This window comes from Saccopteryx leptura, chromosome 12, assembly GCF_036850995.1.
Source record: "Saccopteryx leptura isolate mSacLep1 chromosome 12, mSacLep1_pri_phased_curated, whole genome shotgun sequence".
Taxonomy (NCBI): domain Eukaryota; kingdom Metazoa; phylum Chordata; class Mammalia; order Chiroptera; family Emballonuridae; genus Saccopteryx; species Saccopteryx leptura.
The window spans coordinates 20,168,647-20,194,246 of NC_089514.1; the positions used below are offsets into that span (position 1 = coordinate 20,168,647).

Below are 25,600 nucleotides of genomic sequence, written 5' to 3' on the forward strand. Positions count from 1 at the left end.
GAGAAACGTTGGGTTTGGACATTGTTCTTTTCACATGATGTAGAAAAGAAGAGACCATAAAAAGAAAAGAACAATAAAGCGTAGCTCATTTTTGAAGTTCTTTCGTGGAAAAACATACTCTGGATCATTACCCTTCTAATCAACAATTTCCTTCTTCCTCCCAATCCTTCCCGTCTGGTATTTACCTTTCTCTCCCATCCCCCCTTCTCGCTGGGTGGTATTCTGAGCTTATACATAGTACTCAGTAATCATATATTTTAAATCACTTCAAAAGAGAATTCCAGAAGGGCATGACAGACATGTATATACTGGGTATTTTTAACCTGGACCATAGCTCTACTCGCTGTGCTCTTAGAAACACCCCAGTGTGCCCTGACCACAGAGTTCCCCCGAGGAGGGGAAGGTCCTTCAGGCGGGATCGAGTACTCCCTACCTGCAGACTAGTTATTAACACACCTCCATGGCCATCGCCCTGACCTCTTCCTTCTGCCCCTTTCTTTTTATTACCACACCACACTCCCCACAATTCCCTAACAACAACATCTCTGTTTCGGCTTCTTCTCTGCGTTTCCCACACTTAATGCAACCCAGACCTCACCTTCAGCTCTCCTGAGGCCACTTTGGAAGCCAGCTCGATGACACAGCCAACAGCCATGCGTGCAGCACCGGACGAGTGCAGCTCATTCCAAATGGTGTCACTGTCCACCTGAGCAAACAGTCAGCAGAGCCCACAGAAAGAGAGAGGGCGAAGGAGAAGGAGTAGATGAAAGAGGAGAGGAGGGGGAAGGGAGCCGAGGAGAGGGGGAGAGAGAAAGCAAATTTGTGAGGAAGGGCTGGCCCCGTAACAGCCTATGTACAATAACATTAGTCTTCCGTCTTGGCCAGCTGAGAAGGCCTTCTGGACACAGCTTTGCTTATATTTTTTCTCTACACTGACTTCTCCAATGGAAACACATTCCTGCCATGCCTCACTGCCATTCCCTGTTTAGATTTCTCATTACAAACAGCATTACATAGGCTAGATCTGGCGTAGTTACAGGCCTGGTAGAAACCAGGCCCCAGTAGTAGATAGAGTAAACGCTGAGAGCACTTAGCTATACATAAAAATCGGATTTGCAACTGCTGGAGGGGGAAAAACTCCAAATGCCTTTCTGGCTGCAGGTTTACAAAGAGCCAAAGATAATTATCAGGCAGGTAGCAGCAGCAGTCGGCGAGGAAGAAGCAGCAACCCGAGTTTCAGGGGCTCCAACTAAGTGGAAGGAGTGTGGGGGGCCTCCCACTAAAAACCTTCACAACATCCAACTGCAAGGAGCAATTTGATTTTCAAAGTATAAGGCTAAAAATGCTAACATTTAGTATAGTTTGGCAGCTGGTTTGAGTGCAGACTGGTCTGATTAAAACTAGAGGCCATTAAAACACATGATTGCTCTTCTACTAGGGAATATTATTATCAAAACAAAGCGTGAACCAGTATTTTGGATTTGCCTGCTGGTTTATAGTTACCATCTATGTTACATATTTTTATGTACAATATATTTCATAATATATATAAAAAAAAAAGACTACCAAATTGTAGAAGTCTCTAATTTAGGGCACATTCGTTACTTCAAGCACTATGTAATACAATACAATTTTTGTGACCATGCAAATATTAAGACTTCTCAGATGGGTCAAAGAAAGGAAGTTCTACACAAAATGAAGATATTTTTAAAGAATAAAAGAGCCCTAATGACAGAAGCAAATCTGATAAATAAAAATAACACATGTTCATAATTGCACTACGCAGACTCTTAGACATTGTCATAGGCCTTCTCTCAGAAGACACTTACCAACCTAAATTCTGTCAAGAACAATGAATAAATAAACACATGAAAATAATAAATCAGTAGAAAAGTAAGACCTTCTACACAACAAGAGTGGTGAAGATAGAAGTTTCTGGAATTAAATGGTCTGGGCGAAATTACGGGTGGCATAAATCTGAATGACATTGGGCAATGAATGCATGACCATCTCTGTGCTTTGGTTCCCTTAGCTCTGAAATGGCAACTTGTTAAGTCCCATCAGCATATGACTTCGGTGAGAATTAAATGAGTAAGTGATAAGCAATTGTTAGCTGCTACTGTTTCGGATACAATTACAGCCGTGTTGTAACCCTAACACATGGAGGAGGCCTAATAAGTGTTTATGAAATGAGTATGAATACACTGTGGCTCAGAGAGACTCTTCAGTTGGCCAAAGACTCTCACACAGACCTCTGACCCTCACAGCCACTGCGGTTCTACCACAGTCCTGAAGTAATGCTTGCTTTCTAAGAACATCCAGCCCGTGTCCCAGTCAACACCATCATGGTCAATACTATCAGCCAAAACCTTGCAGGAGGCCCTGGCCAGTTGGCTCAGTGGTAGAGCGTCGGCCTGGTGTGCGGGGGACCAGGGTTTGATTCCCGGCCAGGGCACAAAGGAGAAGCGCCCATTTGCTTCTCCACCCCCACCCCCTCCTTCCTCTCTGTCTCTTTCTTCCCCTCCTGCAGCGAGGCTCCATTGGAGCAAAGATGGCCCGGGCGCTGGGGATGGCTCCTTGGCCTCTGCCCCAGGCGCTAGAGTGGCTCTGGTCTCGGCAGAGCGAAGTCCGGGAGAGGCAGAGCATCGCCCCCTGGTGGGCAGAGCGTTGCCCCTGGTGGGCGTGCCGGGTGGATCCCGGTCGGGCGCATGTGGGAGTCTGTCTGACTGTCTCTCCCCGTTTCCAGCTTCAGAAAAGTACAAAAAAAAAACAAAAAACAAAAAACGTAGGAAATCATCAAATGGACACTGAAATCTAATCATTTCCCTCCACATTGAAAGTTTTATTTTTTATTAAACCAAGAAAGTCATTATTTGAGTTTCATGTGGCTATATCTTTGAGGAAGATGGTTGTGTAAGTTGAAAATAAAAAAGGTTTATATGGCATTGCCCAGTTTTTAACCAATTTTTCAACGATTACAGAGCTACAGGTATCATAAAAAGTTCTCGTTAATCAGATTTAAAATTATTTGGAAGGCAAGCAAACATAAACAAATCAATATGCCCTAAAACAGTGGTCCCCAACCTTTTTTGGGCCACGGACCTGTTTAATGTCAGAAAATGATTTCACGGACCGGCCTTTAGGGTGGGACGGATAAATGTATCACATGACTGAGACAAGCGGCAAGAGTGAGTCTTAGACGGATGTTAACAGAGGGAATCTGGTCATTTTTAAAAAATAAAACATCGTTCAGACTTAAATATAAATAAAACGGAAATAATGTAAGTTATTTATTCTTTCTCTGTGGACCGGTACCAAATGGCCCATGGACCGGTATCGGTCCGCGGCCTGGGGGTTGGAGACCACTGCCCTAAAACACTTAATGGGTGACTCAAACCCACATATAATTCTCAAACCTTTTTTACTTGATACTGGAACACATTGTATGTTTTCTTTTTCTTTTTTTAAGCAGAAAATTTTCTTCCAAAAAGTTATGAACATCACACTTGATTAGAAAAGTACTTCAACAGCTGAGAACAATGTGTGTTTAACCACAATAATAAGGGACATTAGACAGTCACACATAACTGTCTCTGACATCCATCTTCCTGTACATATCTTTCTATCTTTCTAAAGTGTGCCTGTAGAGATACTACTCAGTGCCATCAATTTTGGTGTGTCAACTTTTACTAATCAAAATAGTTTTTGTTAATTCAGCTAACAATTGTTGGATACCTACTATGTAATGGGTATTAAGGGTTACACTATAAGGTTCACTTTTCTAATAAGAATATTAGATTATTGATTGAAATAATAAGGTTATTCAATCAATAAGGTTATTGATTGAAAAAGTGTTGGGCACATAGATGCTCAATGGATGTTTGAGCTTTTGACCACATCTAAATTTTAGGCTTATTCTTAAACAGCTTCCTTTTAGGATTCTATGTGGTTTATCGTCCATTTATTTACATATATTTAAACATTAGAACATTTATCTAAATACCACTTCAACCTATGTTTTATGAACATTTACTTTATAATGAAATAGTAATACTTATTAAGTTTTGTGAATGCCATCTATTCACAAATGGTTAATTGCATTCAATTCTGAATTGATGAACAGTTTTGTCTTAGCTCAAGCTGCTATAACAAAATAGCGTAGAATGAGTGACTTGAACAACAGGAGTTTATTTCTCACAGTTCTGGAGGATAGGAAGTCCAAGACCAGACTGCCAGCCAGTTCAGTTCTCTTTCCAGCTCCGGCTCAGTTCCCCTCCTGGCATGCGCATGGCTGCCTCCTCACTATGTCCTCACATGGCCTTTCCTTGTTGAGTGCACGTGAAGAGAGACAGATCTGTCTTTCTCTTCATCTTAGGCCACCAATCTTATCAAAATACTCCTGTTACCTTCCTTAATGTTAATTACTTTCTGAATATCAAATTCAAGCACATCCAGGGTTAGGGCTTCCACATATGAATTTTAGGGGGGACACAATTCAGTCCACAACAATGTTATATCCCAAAAGCTTGTGTATAAGTCAATTCCAAATGGTGTTTCAGGGCCATCAGCTACCAAAACCAACCCGTATGTATTTTCCTGTTACAATGTAATAATAGCTCCAAAGGTTTAAAAAAAGAGAGGCATGAACCCTCCCTAGAATAATCCCAAATTTATTTACTAAAAGATATTCCCAAATTTTCAATGGCAAAATGTATTTCCCCTCTCCTTATGCCCCCCTTATTGTTAAAGAGATTTCCCACAACCTTTCCCTATATTGGGGACAGAGTCAAGAAGGAAATCATCTGAGAGCTCTGATTTCAGCTGCTGCCAAGACTTCCTGACAGCAGGTGAAAACGTTAGGTAAGAGAGGATGGTTGCCTCCATCAATGGACAGTGATTCCTGGCACGGAATGGGATACTGAGAGGTTGGGAAGGGAGAAGAGCAAGAAAAATTTCAGGCAGATGAATACATGGAGACAGGGCTAAGGACCTGAGTCGGCAATACAATAATGGCGGAAGTGGAGACCGGAAGGACTTAGAACTGTAAGGAGACAGGTGCCCTAGCGTTTGGAAGTTGACAATAGGGAGATTCAGGGGGTGGCACAGATGGCTCTAGATATGGAAAATGACATAAATTGCAATAGATTAGGCCAAGAAAGGGGAAAGGAATGGCAGTGGAGCCGGAAGCAATCCTGCTGATGATGCTCCCGGTTACTGAGACCTTGCTACAGTGAAGACATGCAAGGCAAACTCTTAAAGCCAGAACTAGGATACAAATAGAATAGAGACAGTCTCACAGATAGAGGGCAGGCTGACAGCTATTGGGGAGAGGAGGCCGGGTAGAGGGTGGTAGAGGGCAAAACAGGAGAGAAAAGAGAAAAACTCATGAACATGGACAACAGTGTGGTGATAGCTGGGGGGGAAGTAGGGGCAGGTGGGGGAGGGGAGGGGTAAATGGCGATGGATGGAGAGTTGACTTGGGGTGGTGAACACACGATGCAGTGTAGACATGATGTGTTGTAGAACTGTGTACCTGTCACCTGTATAATTTTGTTAACCAGTGTCACCCCAATCAATACAATAAAAAGGAAAAAATGGGCCCTGGCCGGTTGGCTCAGCGGTAGAGTGTCGGCCTGGTGTGCGGGGGACCCGGGTTCGATTCCCGGCCAGGGCACATAAGAGAGGCGCCCATTTGCTTCTCCACCCCCCTCCTTCCTGTCTCTCTCTTCCCCTCCCACAGCCAAGGCTCCATTGGAGCAAAGATGGCCCCGGGCGGGGATGGTTCCTTGGCCTCTGCCCCAGGCGCTAGAGTGGCTCTGGTCGCGGCAGAGCGACGCCCCGGAGGGGCAGAGCATTGCCCTCTGGTGGGCAGAGCGTCGCCCCTGGTGGGCGTGCCGGGTGGATCCCGGTCGGGCGCATGCGGGAGTCTGTCTGACTGTCTCTCCCCGTTTCCAGCTTCAGAAAAATACAAAAAAAAAAAAAAAAGGAAAAAATGTAAAAATAAAAAGAGACATAACTATACTATAATTTGAAAAAAAATCAGCGTGCTTTTATCTTTGTTATTTCCATGCATCACATTTACTTTTCTTTGGTCTGTCCACTGGTTCATTCTTCTGCCTGGTGTGTGTGTGTGTGTGTGTGTGTGTGTGTGTGTGTGTGCCCATGCCCCCGCATGCACACGCATGCATGTAAACATGCACTCACATATGTAAGCATGCATTAGAAGACAGTGGTATGGCCTGATCAGGCGGTGGCGCGGTAGATAGAGCATCAAACTGGGACCCAGAGGACCCAGGTTGAAAACCCTGAGATTGCCAGCTTGAGCGTGGGCTCATCCAGCTTGAGCACGAGGATATTCAGCTTGAGCAGAGGGTCACTGGCTTGAGTGAGGGATCACAGACATGACCCATGGTCACTGGCTTGAGCCCAAAGGTCACTGGCTTAAAGCCCAAGGTCTCAGGTTTAAGCCCAACATTTCTGGCTTGAGCAAGGGGTCACTTGCTCTGCTGTAGCCCTTGGTCAAGGCACATATGAGAAAGCAATGAATAATTAAGGTGCTGCAATAAAGAGTTGATGCTTCTCATCTCTCTCCCTTCCTGCCTGTCTGTCCCTATCTGTACCTCTCTCTGTCTCTCGCTCTGTGTCTCTGTCTCTCTCTCTAAAAAAAAAAGACAGTGGTACGTAAACAGAAAGAGATTAAAATTGATATAAAAGAAAGGTAAAGAAATTGACATTGAAAATAGGACTTTGCATCAATGTACCCAAAAAACCCAGATTTTGTGGTGAAAGAGAATTTGCTCCTCAAAGCCCTTTACATGCCCTGAATGAAGTCTAGCTGTCTCAGATGATAGTCCTTGTGGGCGACAGAGTCAAGACAATCTTTTAGCTGCTTCTCTGATGAGGGTTCTTCGAATGAAGCCCTTTCTATCTATGGCAGCCATACACAGGGCTTGCTGCCCTAGGCTATACACAGGATACAACAAGAAGAGGAAAAAGCCAAAAGCCATCCCTCTGGTCCTGAAAGACTGGAGTAAGGGCAACCAGAGAGGTGCAAGGACAGTAGGGAGGCAGAGAGCGATGAGTGAGCAAACCCCGGAACAGAAAACCTGTTCGGGGGGTTTATAATAAGTAAATAATAAGCATGTCTTGGCTCTGGTTTACACGTAGGACTATGCAATCTATGTCCATACTAAACTTCAAGCACCACATAGAAAAGTTGATTGGGGAGTGTGAAAAGTAAATGGAAGTCGGCCTGAAGCATTCCTGAGATGCTCTCATGTCCTGTGTGGTACAAATGGAAGTCTCAAGGTCCCATTATTCTCCAAGGGAGGGTATGCTGTGGGAGATCCTCTGATGGGGTTAGTAAGATTGGGGTCAAAAGGGGCCCACAGGGGAAGCACTGGGGAACCCTAGCATCAAGAAGATCCAAGGTGAGGTTACTGGAGCCTGCGAACCCCACCAAGCTCCATCTTGCAATGAAATTAGAAATTGGGAGAAAATCAGCGTCTGAACTCAGCTTCAAAATGCTGGGAGACCAGGAACAGTCAGGTGAATCAGGGATGTTGCCATGGAAACCTGAATAGCCAGAAGACAGCCTGGTACCCATCAACCCATCGGCACTCTATCTCTTCCTCAAACACACAGATGTCATCTTGGGAGAAGAAGGTGAGAGATTGAGCCACTACTTAAACAGACTGTGTCCTAGACTGTGTTGATCTTGAAGACAGAATTTTAGAACTGAAAGAAGGCTATTCAAATTCAAAGAGACTGATATATTATTAATTGCAAAGATTAGTGTAATTAGGAAAAAAAAAGAAAGAGCATATTTCTCACACATACGAGTGAGCATGGGTAACTTTGCTGTCTCTTTTCTAAGGTCAGAAATTTACTCTGCTTGATTACAGGGTAAAAACTCTAGCTTAGATCCTGGGCAGCAGTCCCTAAGCACATGCTTCATACATGGCTAGTGATGTACACATGTATTTTAGAATTAATGAGGCAATATGCAACTTACTGCCTCCCCTAGAATTCATCTGGAATGTTTACCAAACTGCTTATATACTTTCTAAAAAACAGTATGCTTTCAACATTCGAATATTTCCAACAATGGAATGAATGTACAAAACATGAAGGCAGTTCAGTCTGCTGAGTAACTGTCCACAGAGGCCTTGTTTTACTGCCAGAATTAAAATCTATTGATCTTGAAGTAATCCTCCAAATGTTCAACTCACTTTATAAATATGTAGGAGGGTCTGGACCTAGCATGTGTCCAAAACTGGGGTTCAGAAATATGAGGTGAGGTTATCCCACAAAAAGTCTTTCATTTTAAGTCTTTCAAAGGAACCAGACAGCCCTGGTAAGACAGGGTTAGAACTGAGAATTTTACAAGCTTGGCCCAGAAGGAAGATTCAGTCCCCAAGGAGGTGATGCATCTCTGACAGCAGTAGAGTCTGGCACTGAGATCTCCAAGCCCACAGTTCCAGGGACGCGTGTCTACTCAGTAGGGCACAAAGGGGCCAAGACATAGAGAAAGCTGTAATTAAAACTGAGATATACACTACATTTTAAAATCTGTAAAAATATGAGATTGAAGTAGAACTCTTCGGTATCAACTTGCAAATGTTAATGTTAAAAGAGTGAGAGAAGCATGTTTTCCATGCTTGGTGGACTTCAGAGAATCCAGAGCGACTGGCAATATGAAAATCCCAGAATAGTTAGCAGAGGCCAGAGGACTCGTTGATTTGTTTAAAGACAAAAAGGAAAGAACAAGAGATGGGGGAAATGTCCAGCAATTTGGAAGAATACAGCAATTATTCATACTAGTCACTACCTATGGCTCCTAAATAAGCAGGAAGATGCTCTCTCTACAGAGATAGAAGGACCTGTAGGGGAGGGAGAGGAAGAGCCAAAAACGTACCATTGACACATCTATTTATAAAAACTTAGCCACCAGATAACACTATCCACATCGGAAAAAAGAACATCATGTTGCAAGCTCTATTACTGGCAGTGAAACAGAATAAGAGACAATAAGGAAAACTGCTGACTCAAACATCACTTATGGATTAAAAATGGTAGAACTGTGATCTCATTCACTTGGAAGTCAGAGCAGAACAAAACTCAGGAAAATGACAGAAAACTACTATGAACATTTCAGGTTTTCAGTTTTATTATTACATATTTACCCCTACTGTATAAAGTTATGGTCTTTATTATGAGTAACCAATAATGATGGCAATAATTTTAGTTATCTCATAATTAGAGAGTACTTATTTACATCAGGCACTATACAAAGCTCTCTGTCTATATCAATGCACACAATTCTCAGAGCAACCACTGACACTGATGTTGTTATTAAGAAGTTTTGTATATGAAATTCAGAGAGGTTATTCAGCTAGTAATTAGTGGAGTTGGAATGAGAACCCAGAAAAAACAAGTATGAGCTCTTAACTCATATTGATTTTATGCTAATATAATCATAATCTAACAACTAGGTAAATAATAATTTAAAAACAGATTCTAATAATTCTTATAGAATCAAAATTTTCCTAATGAAATAAGTCAGCTAAGACCTATATGAATATTTTACTTTAAAGGTGTTGAACTTTCTACCATGTAAAATTTTCTAAAATATTAAAAAATTCAAATGCCCCAGGTTGTATCTGAACTAGTTGGGCTTTTCCTTCCCAAGTGGTGTAATTTGGTTGCCATTTTTCTAACGCAGGTGTTCTCAGTGGGGGTGGTTTTGTTCCCCCAGGGGCTATCTGCAATTTCTGGAGACATTTTTGGTTGTCGCGCCTATGGGGAAGATATGTTTTTGGCTTCTGTTAGGTAAAAGCCAAGAATGCTGCCAAATATCTCACAGGGCATCAGGACTGCATAACAAAGAAGTATCTGACCCAAAATGTCAGTAAGGCCAAGGTGAAGGAGTCCTGCCCTGGAAACATTGAGAACCATATAAATAAGTGTTACCTTCTACAAATTGGCTGCGAGAATATTCAAGGCCAATGTCATGGTCTTTCTCTAGCAAATGTCATAGCTATTATAGCACACACTTTATGTACTAATTTTATTCCTGGCTTCTTGTATTTTCATTGTGAGTGATTACCACACCTACTTTACACACACACACACACACACACACACACACACACACACAGAGTTCATATTTACTTGTTCTGAAAGCTTCTTCGAATCCTTTAAGGACTATGGCAAGATTCAAAAGAAAATAGAAGGAATGAGAAGCAAAAGGAGAAAGCAGAGAGAGAGCCCAGAGGGTATGGAGGAGAGGAGAAAAAAGGATAAGGCTTTATATTATCACTGACTTTCTTAAAGTTGTGCTTTATCTCTTGCTTTTTATTTGAAATCCAACCAAGAATGATTTTTTTCAACATTGTTCTTTTCCTGAATTTATCCAAATAATTTTGTCTACTGAATATAATCTACACCAATATCAACGTATTTTTAAGAATTGTTCTGCCCTTTCCCGTTTCTTAAGTTTCACATATGTTAGTGACAGAGCCAGGAAAGAACTATTGCTGTTCTTCTCGTTCGTTTGCTCCAATCTCAATGTATCTTTCCCTAATACATCAACGAAAGAGACTGCAATTTCTTTTAATGACCTCAAAAGGGAAATAATTATATAATGTAAGTGGCAAAATAAAAGATCAAGGACATCATATGATTATTGGCATCTATACTAAGAAGGAAAAAAACCCCCACAATTTCCACTTATTGAAAACCAGGTCCTTGAGAAGTGGTTGTTGATGAGAATGTTGGGATGGTCCCTGCACACGTGAAAGTCCGGGAGTGATAAATGGCCTGATGCCTTCGAGCAGCCATGTTTATTTGGTTGAGTGAAAATACATATATAAGCATCATTTTTTTTTTAAACTTTTTTTTTTTTTTAGATTTTATTTATTCATTATAGAGAGGAGGGAGAGAGAGAGAGAGAGAGAGAGAGAGAGAGAGAGAGAGAGAGAAGGGGGGAGGAGCAGGAAGCATCAACTCCCATATGTGCCTTGACCAGGCAAGCCCAGGGTTTTGAACCGGCAACCTCAGAGTTTCCAGGTTGACGCTTTATGCACTGTGCCACCACAGGTCAGGCCTAAGCATCATTTTTGTGTATACAGATCCTTCCAAAAAATTCACTTCCTTTGATACAGACTCTGAGCATCTGAAGGCTAGGTATAAAATGTCCATTATACCTGGCCCGGTAGCTCAGTTGGTTAGAGATAGCCCTGACGCACCAAGGTTGCAGGTTGGATCCTTGGTCAGGGCATGCACAAGAATCAACCAGTGAATGCATAAATAAATGTAACAACAAACTGATATTTCCCTCTCTCTCTTTTCTTCTCTCTTTCTCCCTTCTTCCTTTCTCTATAAAATCAATAAAATAATTTTTTAAAAACACTATGAAATAACCTAGTTTTCAGTTTATCTATTTCATCATGAATTCGAAGCATGAAAAAATTTTTTAATATTTATTTTTTACAGAGACAGAGAGTGAGTCAGAAAGAGGGATAGACAGGGACAGACAGACAGGAATGGAGAGAGGTGAGGAGCATCAATCATTAGTTTTTCATTGTGCATTGCAACACCTTAGTTGTTCATTGATTGCTTTCTCATATGCGCCTTGATCGTGGGCTTTCAGCAGACTGAGTAACCCCTTGCTGGAGCCAGCAACCTTGGGTTCAAGCTGGCGGGCTTTTGCTCAAACCAGATGAGCCTGTGCTCAAGCCAGCAACCTCAGGGTCTCAAACCTGGGTCCTCTGCATCCCAGACTGACACTCTATCCACTGCGCCACTGCCTGGTCAGGCCAAAGCATGAAATTTAATGACCAAAAATTCATGATCTGGATTTGGCAAAAAATAAAGATGCTTCTTGAGAGCCTCCCACCCTGCCTCACCTCTGATTCAGAAACCTCTGGGCTTCTGGTAGCCTTTTGGGCATTAAGGGTTTTGTTTTGTTTTTTGAGAACACCCAACATAAAATTGGACAGCAAATGTGACATAAGTATACAAAATAATCCAAGATCCAAATAGTTAATTGTCCAAAGATAGATCTGAAACTTGATAACATGCATTTGGCATGTAATTTACTGTTTAAATGGCAAATTTCTCCCTAAATATTTTTTTTTTTCATTTTTCTGAAGCTGGAAACAGGGAGAGACAGTCAGACAGACTCCCGCATGCGCCTGACCGGGATCTACCCGGCACGCCCACCAGGGGCGACGCTCTGCCCACCAGGGGGCGATGCTCTGCCCATCCTGGGCGTCGCCATGTTGCGACCAGAGCCACTCTAGCGCCTGAGGCAGAGGCCACAGAGCCATCCCCAGCGCCCGGGCCATCTTTGCTCCAATGGAGCCTTGGCTGCGGGAGGGGAAGAGAGAGACAGAGAGGAAAGCGCGGCGGAGGGGTGGAGAAGCAAATGGGTGCTTCTCCTGTGTGCCCTGGCCAGGAATTGAACCCGGGTCCTCCGCACGCTAGGCCGATGCTCTACCGCTGAGCCAACCGGCCAGGGCCCTCCCTAAATATTTTCTCAGATCTGCAGCAGGTATAATCTAATGTTAACTGGGGTGTAAAGAATTTTTTGGCGGGGTTTTAAAAGGATGAATGACCAATGTAGACAGAAAGAGTTCCTGAACAGGGACAAAGTACAAAAATTTTAAAAAGCTGGAGAAACTCCTATGTAGAAAAGGTACAGTTTTGGGCTAAAGCTGTAGTGCGTGGTTGAGTGCCCCCAGTGGTGAGACTGGTAATGGAGATGTCATGTGATGTAAGTCAAATGAGGTGGGGCCCTAGCAGCAATTTTTCAATTGTAAATGTTGAGAATTCGCTTAAGAAAAAAAATCTGCAGCCAGGCTAAATCAAAACAAAAAACTACGCCTTGAATATGGATCTTGGGCTGCCAATACCGAACTTCTGCTGTCCAAAATGACTTATTTTTACACAAAGCTTGAAATTTTTAAAGCAGGAAAGGGAAAAGAGTGTCTCACAGGAACTGGCTGGGTTGGTGATCACAGACTAACTCAGGAGATTTCTTAGGGTAGGAAGCTTGGAGTGGATAATTACTTGGGGTGTGTTTAGAAGGGATTTTAGCCTCTGTCTGAGGACACGACTTGGAGCAAGGATGCCCAGGTTAACATTTCAAGAAAATGCTACAAATATTCATAGCACTATAGGGTTTTATTGCACTATTAATGTTTGTTATTTGAGAAAATTTATAATAGTGAAAATTATAATTAATTCAACAGTGATTTTAAATTCATTTGAAGTATATGAATTACAGCAACACCGGCATGCATTTGAAAATGTAGCCTTACATTTCTGACGCATAATATTTATTCAGTCTGTGGACAACGCTGGGTATGCAAACGAATCATGGGCTTCTTGTAATGAATAACTTCATGGTCTTTCACATAGTGAAAACAACTTAAGAATAATTGGTCTAAATTTACTCTATTGTTTAGGGTACTGAAAGCTGCAAAGAATGATGCACTCACCCTCATAATAAGAAAAAGAAAGTCTGAATAAATATAAACATGGGAGGGAGCACTGAGGAGCGAAGGTCACAGCAAAACAAGGGAGCTGAATTGTCTAACACTTTAACTGGATTCTTGAAAGAGGACAGAGAGTAAAAAATGAGGCAAAAGAAATATTACAGAGATGACTGAGAGGTTCTCGAAAATAATGAAACCACAGGTCTTAAATATTCAAAGCAAAACTAGAAAAAGCCAAAAAAATCAATTAAACAAACATACAAGAAAATCATGCCAAGACACATCAAACTGCTAAAAACACAACAAAAAGTCTTGAAGATAGCCAGCTAAAGGAGACATATTACATAAAAATGAGCAAAGATAGGAAGATCGCATATCTCTTAGTAAAAAATTCAAGCTAGAAGACAATGGAATGACATTTTCAAAGGAAATAAAAAGGGCAACCCAGAATTCTCTATTAGCAAAAATATCTTTTAAAATTAACTTAAAGAGCCCTGGCCAGGTAGCTCAGTGGGTTAGAGCATTGTCCCATTACACCAAGGTTGCAGGTTCGAGCCCTGGTTGGGGCATACACAAAAGAACTAATGAACGCATGGATAAAGTGGAACAACAAATCAATGTTTCTCTCTCACCTTCCTCTCTCTTTAAAATCAATCAATAAAAAAATTAAAATAAGTAACGTTGAGATAAAATAAAGGTGTTTTATTTTTTTCAGAAAAATAGCAGCTATGCCATTGTATTGCCATCAGACCTGAGTTACCAAAAATTGCTAAAAGAAATCATTACAAAATCAGGAAAAACAGTATGATACCAGATGGAAACTTGGATTGACACGAAGAAATAAAGCACTAAAAATGATAATGAAGGCACTTATAACAGAGATTTCTTCTTATCTTCATTCCTTTAAAAAAGATAATTGACTAGCTAAAGCAAAAAGAGTAAAATAAATGTGTGGGGTTTATGGCACGGGTAATGTAAAATGTGTGGCGACAAAAACACACAGCAGATTAATAGTACTTGAAAGCAGACTGTGATCAGTATTAAGTGCAAATGCAAGAGGAACTACTGAAAAACTAAAGAGGCACAACAAAGAAGCCAATAGGAGCATTAAAATGAAATAGTTCTTTAAAATATTCAATCCAAAGGAAGGTGAAAAAAGATGTAAAGGGAAAACCAACCAACCGAACAGCAACAATAAACCCAGATGTGACCAATATGAAACTAACAAGATGATAGACTTTAATTCAACCACATCAAGAATCACTGGCCTGAATACTGCTATTCAAAGTGTGGTCCAGGGAACCGTGGTGGTCCACAGAGCACTCTCGGTCCACCACATCAACACAAGCAAGCGTATAGAACCTTTAATAACAAGCTGTCTAGAATAATTTTACCTCTGTTGGATCTAATAAAAATAATTGAATTATTTTATTTTGTACATTTTTTTTGTATCTCAATTCTCATAATGCCTTGTTATGCATTTTATAAAAGTATTGTTTTATGACATAGGAAATAAAGCGTAAGCAAACAAAATCTTGTGCTTCACATGCCATTATTTGAGAAGCACTAAGTTCAGAGAGAAATGTCACTTTTCTTCCAAATTGTACGAAGAACTCTATTTGGGTAAGAGAGGAAGAAAGAAAAGGCGAAGCTAGAGGTCAAACTAGGATATGTGAAGAAGAGCTTTATTAAAAACTTAGCCCTATCAGGATACATTGTACCAAGAGATAATGACTACAAATCATTTGTCTAAGTATTAGTTTCTCCCTAGAAGCTTCCAGGACTCCAGATTTGGAGAAACTGTCTTGATTTCTCATAAGCTTTATAACAGAAATCCCAAGGAACTAATCTTTCGACGTTACCTTCATCTTATCCCATTCCCTTGGGTGATAGCTTCCGCGAGGGTTTCGTCCATGTTTGGTTCAATAACACCTTCTTTATACTTGTTGACTTTAGAGTTAGAGACCTTGAAAACTACTACTTCCCCTTACTTACACAAGCTGTTCAGACTTGGACACGTTCATTAACAACACTGAGCCTTAAGAAAACTGAAGATGTCACTACCTTCCTCATAGGATTATTACTAGCATTAAATTAGTTAATGCACATAAAGTACTTAACATAGTATAACTACAACACAATAGTGAAAGTAGGAAGCTCTAAGTAAATGTTAAGGATAAAAAAAAAAATCCCTGAGTTTTGGTTCCAACATTACTTTCTATTCCACAGCACATCAAAACAAAATCATATGTGATAATGCTGGAAGCCAGAAAATACCTCCAATCAGAAGACTACTTTTTTTTTTTTTTTAGCTACATATGGATCCAGTTCAACCAGAGTTTCCTGGATGAATGTGGACCTTTTCCAAGCACATCCAGCAGAGCTCAATCATTGGCACCTGAAACAAAGCTAATGCTCTGAAGAGCTGCACATGATAGAAATTAAGCTACCTGTACTGAAAGTGGATGTGAAAGTATTTAAAAGGGAAATAGAATGACTCAAAGCAGAAGGAATTTAGGCACGGTCTCCTTTGTATAATCTAAACGCAGCTTGCCGATTCCTTTCGGAAATATTCCAGAGTTCAATGTCAAACTATTTGTGCCTATTAACAGAACATGCACTGTGCATGGCTAATGTGGTGCACGATGCTTCCCAGGATGCCTTGAGTATTTCACCCTGAAAATTGAGAAGCCAAACTTGCCGGCCAAGACTAAGCAGTTTAGTAAGCTCTCACTTCCATGCTGCTGCTAGGGCCATGGAGCAGTTCTGAATAATTGAGTTTAAGCTTGAAAAATGATCAGATGCCCCGGCAGACACCAGACTCAGCAAAGAAACAGGTTTTTCATCAGAGTACGGATTCTGTGCCTTTTTAGACATGTTGTTTACTGTAGATACACTGTTTAACTATAAAAGAAATTCAATTCTTTTCAACTTCCACAATGCATCAGGTAAAGTGTATGTTTTATTGATTTTAGAGAAAGAGGACAGGAGAGAGAGCGAGAGAGAGACAAACATCAATCTGCTCCTGTATGTACCCTGACCAGGGATCGAACTGGCAACCTCTGTGCATCAGGACGATGCTCTAACCAACTGAGCTATCCCGGCCAGGGCTAAAGTGTATATTTTAAATGAATCATCTACTGTGGACCAGATATTTCTTCATCCGGCCTCTTGATTTGGTAACTTAGAAATTATCTAATATTTTCTAAATCACTAAAGTCACCTAAGCCTGATTTAATATGTAAGATGTTTAGTTTTCCTACAGTTTATTCAGTTTAAAGCTCAACAGAGTATGTAGAATGATGTCGGTAAGCCAAATCTTTTATTTGTTTTGTTTAGAAAATAAAATAATTATGTTTTTCCACTTAAAAGGCATCTGAGAAGTTCAACGGCCTCCGTTCTTACAGTGAGTGTTGAAGATTCCAGCAGGCATTTTCTCTCCAGCAATAGTGATAGTGGCGGTGGCAGTAGGAAAGATTCAGAGTGAAAAAAAGCCTGATTTATCAATATTAGTAGATTCAGTTCAAGTGGTAGTAAAGTCAAGTGTATTACCCAAAGAAAACAAAAAGCCAAATCTTTGGCCAGCATCTAAAGAAAGACATAGGAGGCAGAGTGGGGAATCTGGTAAGTCTGGACACTGTATTCACATTCTACCAACACGATCCTGTTTATTCCCCATGATAGCTTAATAAATGCATTCCTTAGTCACTTGTACAAAGAGAAAACTGAGCACTAGAGATGTGAATTAAGTACCTTGAATAAAGTCCCAGAGTTGATAAAGCACAGAGCTAGGATTTCAATCAAAGTCAACCCTAGACATAAATGTTGTTATGTACTGAATTGTATTCCTCCCAAATTCAAGTGTTGAAGCCCAATGTGACTGTATTTGTAGACAGGACCTTTAAAAGAGTATTTAAGGTTAAATGGGGTCATAAGCATAAGGTCCTCATCCAATATTACTGGTGTCCTAAAAAGGACATGAAGTATGCATGCACATGTGTGCTCTCTCTCTCTCTCCCTCACACACATACACAAGTCCAGGGGAGGACACAGTAAGGGGGCAACCATCTGAAAGCCAAAGAGGCCCCACAATAAACCAATCCTTCAGCACCTTGATTTTGGACTTGCAATTCCTGGAACTGTGAGAACATCAATTTCTGTTTGTATCACCCAGTCTATAGTATATTTTATGACAGATGGAGCAAACTAATACAGATATGAACTTTAAAAAGATTTTCTATATTGTTTGTTTTATAGGTCACTTTTAAATTGTATACCATGAAAGCTAGTATTAATGGTCGTGGGTGCAAGGGTCTGAAGTATAATAGCTGCTTAATAAATCTTTGTGAAGGAAATTAATTAACGAATGAGCACAAATTTATTCTATAGTGGTACACTGTATTTCTTGTCAGGATTTTTATGTGGCTAAAGAATCTAAAATGTGTAAAAATCTCTACCACAAGACACGCATAGTTTACTGAAGAACAGTTTTCTCTTCTTCGCTTAGTGTCACATGTAGACTTGCTGCTCTCCTATGTCAGCACGCGTCAGCAGTAGGTGGCTCCTTCTCTTGGGTTGGAAGTCAACTGCATCTGGAGGGCCCCTTGCACCCTAGACCTCTGTTGTCACCATTCACCCCTGGCCCTTATAGACACTTTCCTGTCCTAAAACTATTTGCCCAAGGCAGACAAATTGTATTCTAAGTCTTAGTCAACCAAATCCCTATGTGTGCCATAGCTGATCTCCAAAGAGGACAAGAAAGCACAGTTTATTAATCACCTCTACTTTAAAGAAGTAAAGAAACTGAGGCCCAGGAATATTAAGTGATTTGCCCGTTCATGGTCATACTGGCTCGTGCCACTCAACGTGCGGTCATGTATACGCAGCATTGATATCACGTGGGTGTTGGTGAGAAAGGCCAAATTTCGGGCCCCATCAGATCTGTTGAATCAGAATCTACAATTCAGAGTTGTAGTGTGGGAGAAACTTTTGAAGCAAGGACAGTGTGGAGATTTGAACCCAAATGTTCTAATTCCTAAATCAATGTTCTTTGCCCATGGGCGTCATCACAGTGGTTTCTGAAACCTGTGTCCCCTCCCCTGTGACTAGTCTCTCTAAAATGCCATGATTCTAATGGTAGAACATCAGTTGGGTAGGTACATCAGATTTGAGGGTTTCGGACTTTGAAGAGCTTTTAAATCATACCCTTGAGCCAATCACCTATTTATTTTCTGCAAAACCAGACATAATTAAGGCCACCTGCCAGAGTGAGGAAGTGCCCCGTGACCATCACTTTTTCCTTCCTGCAGGAGAATAATAAAAGTCATCTTTCTGAATTGCAGACCTAGGGCATTATTGAGTGTCTTCTGCTTCAGTGCGCTCTGCAGCCTGTTACAATGGGTGTTCTCCCTCCTTCCGTGGGATACGACATGCTAGCTCTTTGAATATATACACTCACTTCATGTGAGATGCTCTGCCAAGACCCTGGGACCTTTGAAATGGCGCTAGGATAGATTTATGATGACAATGGGTGGGTGAACTCTCATGCTTCCCCTCTTTTGTTCAGCCATGGGAGGAACACGTAAATGACAGCACGTTCCCTTGGGATCACTTGTGGGTTAAAATGCCCACACCTTAGCTTCTTTAGTCATGGTGAGATGAAAAAGAAACAGAGCAGCTATAGGGAGGACCTTCGGATTCCAAGCCCAACCACGGAGTTGATGAATGAATACTGTGACCGATACTCCATATGGAAAGAAGGTGTGAGCCCTTCGTACAGCAGCTGGTGGAGATAAGGGGCATGTCGTGTGTGTTAATGTTCCGCTACATACCGCCTCGCAGGATGATCGACTGCTTTCTACAATACAAGCGCCACTGACCTGGCATGTGCAATTTCTAGTCACTCTGTGTCTTCAAAAAAAGATAAAATCCTTTTGCTATTTATGTGCCAGTAACAAGAATAGAGGGGCATGTTTGTTGTGGCAAAGTGTGACACTTTGAGACTTGAAGGATTCTTCCTTAAGATACTGGTGAACTTAAGGATTTTCCAGATAATCTATGGATTCCAGTGGGGCATGTGGTCAGTGGTGAGGAGTTTAAGAGTCACCATTGTTGTTATCAGTTTCAATGATCCGCTGCTCAGTCCTACCAACTCTGCGTCAGAGATAAAGCCAAGTCTCACCACGTCAGCATTTCCCTCCTGTTTCTTCATTTAATCTGATGTACATACTGTGTGAATGGAGTTTCACAACATGCTAACCTTCTTACTCTCTAGACAGTGCCTGCTAGAGCCCCATTCCTACCAGGAGCAGCCTAATGAAGTTAACTCCGACGGAGCTGCTGTGTGGAATGAGTTCTAACTCCTCTCACAGTGGTTTGCTGTCCAACAGCAAAGATTTTTTCAGTCTTCTGAGTGAGGGCTGGAATGCTGGGTACAGCTGCATGATTTTTTTTACCCCAAATTAATGATGTCTGAGTACATGGATTTACTACTTCACAGGAATTTCAATAAAAAAAAAAGAGAATGCTTTTGGCAAGAGAAACAATTGTGCTTTCTTATGGCTAGGGTTATTCTCATTCGGGAAAGGAGTGTTGACAATTGGATGAGGTTGAAATTAGGGCGAGTTGTGTGTGCACAGTGTCGGTGGTGAAGAGCTTGGAAATCAAGAGCTTTCTACGTCACCACGTACTAATCGTGTGACTTGAACAAGTTACTCCCCTCTCTGGGCTCAGTTTCCATTTCTGTGGGATAGAAAGCCTCAGTCACACTTTTTGTTATGAGACTCCTGGAATTGTTACAAGGATTAAAAGACAGAAGGTAGGTTATCATTGGAAGCTGCATGTAGAGAATAGTTAGTCTCTGATGTGAGACTGTAAAGTAGCCCAGAAATGCGAGAACCAATACGGTCAAGAGTTCCGTAGCCCCTGACTAAGCCAGGGCATCTGACCTGCTCCTCCACCTGAGAGATAATTCCATCATTAAAGTCAATCCTCTGGACCCCATTAGTGTCAAAGAGTTACTGTTTTACTTATATGGTTAGAATACCATCCTAAATAACTTAGCTGGCATTTATGGCTTTGTTTTATTCAATATGGAAGATGCTGAGGATCGCACACCAATAGCTATTAGTAAGAAATGTCCCTTGATTCAGATCCCAGAGTTACAGTTCCTTGCATTACACACAATTGACTTTGACAAAATTGAAAAGTCACCATCCTTTGATCTGTGCACTAACCAAATGGAATCAACAAATCCGTTACCCTGACTCTTTCAACTCAGATATAAATTAACAGGGACCAGCTAGAGACAACTGAGGCCACAATATAACAGTGCCATTCAAAAAGCCACTAGAATGAACTCGAAAAGGCGCTGGGAAAAGTCATGCAAATTTGAGGGCATTTTCATTATGCTTGAATATGGGCAGGTGTTAGAGTACTGTATCTAATTTGCAGCTGCACAATTTATACAGGAAACTACATCTGAATAATGTCCCCAGGGACTGTGAACCCTAAAGTGCATAATGCTGCTAAGATGTAGAGCTACCCAGATGTCTCACAGCCCAAGACCTGCCACTGAGTCCCAGATCTCCGAGTTCTTTACAGCTGTGCCCCCAGCCTCAATCTCCTCCAGACCTCCAAGGTCAGATTTCAAAGGCAATCTCAGGATCTCAGGTTGGGCCTGAAAATTCAGCTTGTCTTCCCCCACATCACCACCCCTCAATGCAGGAGTCAAAAAGGAGGCCCGGAGCTCTGTGTTCTGGATAAAGCAACCCCTACTCCCAGCTGTCCACATCTTGATAGGAAGCAGTGAAGAACTCAACATGCGGAGCACACCACCCTCTGGCCCCCTGAACGTGAACTGTTTCCCCATCATTCTGCCTTGGGTGCTCAGTACAACCTAATTATTCCCTGTATCCCTCTTGGAGGTAGTCACCACAAGAGGCCAAGGCTCCCAGATGATCGCTCGCCCCTCAGTTCTGATCTGCAAAAGGGAGCTCTTCCCAGCAACCGCCAGTTCTGTCCCTCCGCTGCAGCCGCCTCCACACGCCCTTCTTTGCTTTCTCTCCTCCGTAACATTCATCAGTACACACACACATATTTAAACTAATAACTGTTTGCTTATCTGTCTCCCACACTGGAATATAATAAGTTCAACCGTCAGGATAGAGGGTTTTGTTTTGTTCTGGGATGTAACTGCAGTTCCTGGCACATAATAAGCACTCAATAAATATTTACTTTGTAAATAAATAAATAAGGAAATGAATAAATTCTCCCCAAGCTGTGGTAGCCACCAGAAGCTGTGACTATAATAAGTCCCAAGTCACAGAGACTAGTTGTCAATTAGTATTTGACATTTGATGCCTTTCCTACTCGACACTAATGGAGTAGTGGACGGAGGCTGGAAACTGCCCTTGTTAGCATTCAGAATAACGATGTGATGCCTCCACCAAAGAGAGTGGAGACGAGCTGTCTTATAAAAATATTTCATTAGAAAAAATACTTTGAGGCCCTGGCCGGTTGGCTCAGTGGTAGAGCGTCGGCCTGGCGTGAGGAAATCCCGGGTTCGATTCCTGGCCAGGGCACACAGGAGAAGCGCCCATCTGCTTCTCCACCCCTCCCCCTCTCCTTCCTCTCTGTCTCTCTCTTCCCCTCCCGCAGCCAAGGGTCCATTGGAGCAAAAGATGGCCCGGGCGCTGGGGATGGCTCCTTGGCCTCTGCCCCAGGCGCTAGAGTGGCTCTGGTCGCGGCAGAGCGATGCCCCAGAGGGGCAGAACATCGTCCCCTGGTGGGCGTGCCAGGTGGATCCTGGTCGGGTGCATGTGGAAGTCTGTCTGACTGCCTCCCTGTTTCCAGCTTCAGAAAAATACAAAAGAAAAAAGACTTTGAATCTTTTTCAACTGAGTCCAGATACTCTGATGAACTTCTATCCATATCTCTGCTAACTCCCAGATCTTTCTCACTAAAATTGATGAATAGAAATGGAGGATTAACCTAGAGAAAAAGTGATAAAAGTAATAAGAGAGATAACTAAGAATCAGAGAGGAAAATAACATCAAAATGTAACAGAAAAACATGAGGCTAGAGACTGCTAGTACTTGACACACAGAATCCCCTCAATGCATGTGTATTTAATAAATGAATGGATGGATGTTGAAATGTCTTAAGGGAAGTCAACAGGTTAAGTAAAAAAAGTGATCTCTTAGGCCCTGGCCGGTTGGCTCAGTGGTAGAGCGTCGGCATGGCGTGTAGAAGTCCCGGGTTAGATTCCCGGCCAGGGCACACAGGAGAAGAGCCCATTTGCTTCTCCACCCCTCCCCCTCTCCTTCCTCTCTGTCTCTCTCTTCCCCTCCTGCAGCCAAGGCTCCATTGGAGCAAAGATGGCCCAGGCGCTGGGGATGGCTCCTTGGCCTCTGCCCCAGGCGCTAGAGTGGCTCTGGTCGCGGCAGAGCGACGCCCCGGATGGGCAGAGCGGCGCCCCCTGGTGGGCGCGCCGGGTGGATCCCGGTCGGGCGCATGAGGGAGTCTGTCTGACTGTGTCTCCCGGTTTCTAGCTTCAGAAAAATAGCAAAAAAAAAAAAAAAAAAGTGATCTCTTTAGTAACAAGGAATTTCACTACTTGCAGGCTTTATTATTTTTAATTCTTTGAATGATCACATTTCAAACTGGCATAGGATGATTTTGAGAAATCTTTCATTATAAAGAATACATACATATGTGCCCATGGCAAATATTAATTAAAGACTATATTAATCATAATATTTATCATAACAGAATAAATTAACCAAATGATCTGGATGTATATCATTCTAAATGTATTTCTCTTTTAATAGTCTCATTAGCCTTCATAAAACAATGTTTCGATGTATGCTTTCTAAGATAAGTCACTGCTTAGTATTTAAAGTCCTTTATATTCCTCATTGTTTTATATTTAAAATGAAGACATTGCATCGCAGTAACAATGCTGCTGCTGGCACAGTCAGCTCTGGGGTCTACTTGGGGGCTTGGAACGACTAGCTTCCCGGAACTTCACTGTGAACTGACTGCTATGTCTCAAGTGTTCAGTCAACTAATTTATTTTAGTTTTGGGTTTTGCAGGAAAATGATTATTTGAAAATTTAGTCATTACACTTCACTGAACTTTCTGTCAAAATTCTTCACAATGACAAATCCAACAATGATACGCCAATATCATGTATTGGGTATTACTAGTTTGTTACAAGGACGGCTCTCTGGAGCTGGAACTATCCAGGGTGGAAATATGACAAAGGGAAAAATGGAAATGTGGTTGTTTTACGTCACAGTGACAGGCTGAGGTGGGACTGAGTTGGCTGCATTCAGGCTGCACAGAGAGCCTGTCTTGAGGTCCCTTCTCCTAGGTAGTCACGGTCCCTTTGTGAACTCTGAACTTTTCTTGACCTAAGGCAGGGGTCTCCAAACTTTTTACACAGGAGACCAGTTCACTGTCCCTCAGACCATTGGAGGGCTGCCAAATACAGTGGTCCTCTCACTGACCACCAATGAAAGAGGTGCCCCTTCCAGAAGTGCAGTGGGGGCTGGATAAATGGCCTCAGGGGGCCGCATTGCGGCCCGCGGCCGTAGTTTGGGGACGCCTGATAAGGCCTTATGTTTTCTTGACAGTCAGAAGTAGTAATCAGTAGATGACTGTATATTCAAATTTATTCAAGTATGTTTTAATTTTTTAGAGTTTTTGTTTCACGGAACCATAGATGTCTTGAGTTAGATCAATACTTAAACATCATCAAATGCATTTACCTTCAGCAACTGTGGAATCTAAAGTGCCATTTCTTGTCTCAGTGCTTATAATGAGGACACATAGGGGAGCGGAGAAAATCACTGCAGAACAGAGAAAAAGGATAGAACAAGAAACTCTAGAAAAGGATATGTACTGTTCTTCCCTACTATTGAATCACTTTGGTTGATATAGTTTTACATGTAAATTTTTTATAGATGTTGTTGTCCCAAGGATGTAAAAAAACACATGTAGAGCTTTGATGATGATTTCATTTTGACAACAGAAGAATTTTAATACCTTTGCAATATTCCTGTTTACTTCAAGAAAGAAAATGAAGATGAAATTTCAAAGTGCATCCTGTTGTCCTTAGCCGTAATGTCAAAGCAATCAAAGGAATTTAATCACAGATGGGATGCAACAGCTAACTGAATTAAGGAGGAAGTTAAGGTTTTCATTTCTAATTTTCCTCTTTTCTGCAATGGACATCAGACACAAAGATTCTATAAAATTTTGTGTTTCATAGTCAACACAGAGCAATGTATGTATGTTAATCTCTATGGAAGTGTTGTCTACATCCCTGCAAATATTATTGCTTACACACAATTAGCATAACCTGTGCGATACCGGAAAACTCCCTCTGTCACTTAGAAGTAATTCCCTGGCTTGCATAATATTTTGTCCTATATTTTCCAAGTCTGGGGCAACATGATCTTTCTGTGGAATCCACAGCATAAAACAAACTTTTCAAACAACTTCATTATGGCGGCTTATCTGTTTTACTTTTTCCAGGTGCTGTGGGGTGTTCCTGTGAGTATCATTTGCATCCAGTTTGAAACTAATGAAAATCCAAATACAATTAGGAAGGGGAGATGAGGAGAAGAGAGATTCCAAATCAGGGTGGGTCTTCGTAGTGTGCTGGAGGGAAGAGGATTGTGATGTATCTTTGATAACAAGCAGTGGAGGAAATGAAGCCCTGATTGCAAGCCAGCTTAGAGCTGAACATTAATACTTGGAAATCAACGTTATCCTGATTACGGCACGTGAGAAACAGATGTGACCGCCTCCTCTTTCTGCGGACGTAACAAAAGGCATTGTGCGAGCTCAGGATAACTGGGTGGGAATAACACATGATGTATATACTTCCAATAAAAGGAAAAGGTTCCTGAGTAGATATCAAAACTTTAGAAACTTTCCAGTTTTGGTATAAGCATTAGGAATTTCCTTCATTCTTATGAAGGAAAAAAGATTACCTATTAATCAGCAACTGGTTGGTGTAATGTCAAGAAATACGGTGTGTTATTATAACCCGAACAGTTAATACCTGGATGTTTCCCCCGACTCCTCA

General features: G+C 41.7%; 1 protein-coding gene across 2 annotated transcripts in view; it reads right to left on the reverse strand.

Moving 5' to 3' along the window:
• The window catches only part of HDAC9 (histone deacetylase 9), a 1,019,027-nt gene that overhangs the window by 294,142 nt on the left and 699,285 nt on the right, over positions 1-25,600 (reverse strand). For both annotated transcript variants that reach the window (XM_066354134.1, XM_066354133.1), the window contains exon 18: positions 599-706. In XM_066354134.1, coding sequence (XP_066210231.1) covers positions 599-706 — 108 coding nt within the window. The remainder of the gene's footprint in view (positions 1-598; positions 707-25,600) is intronic.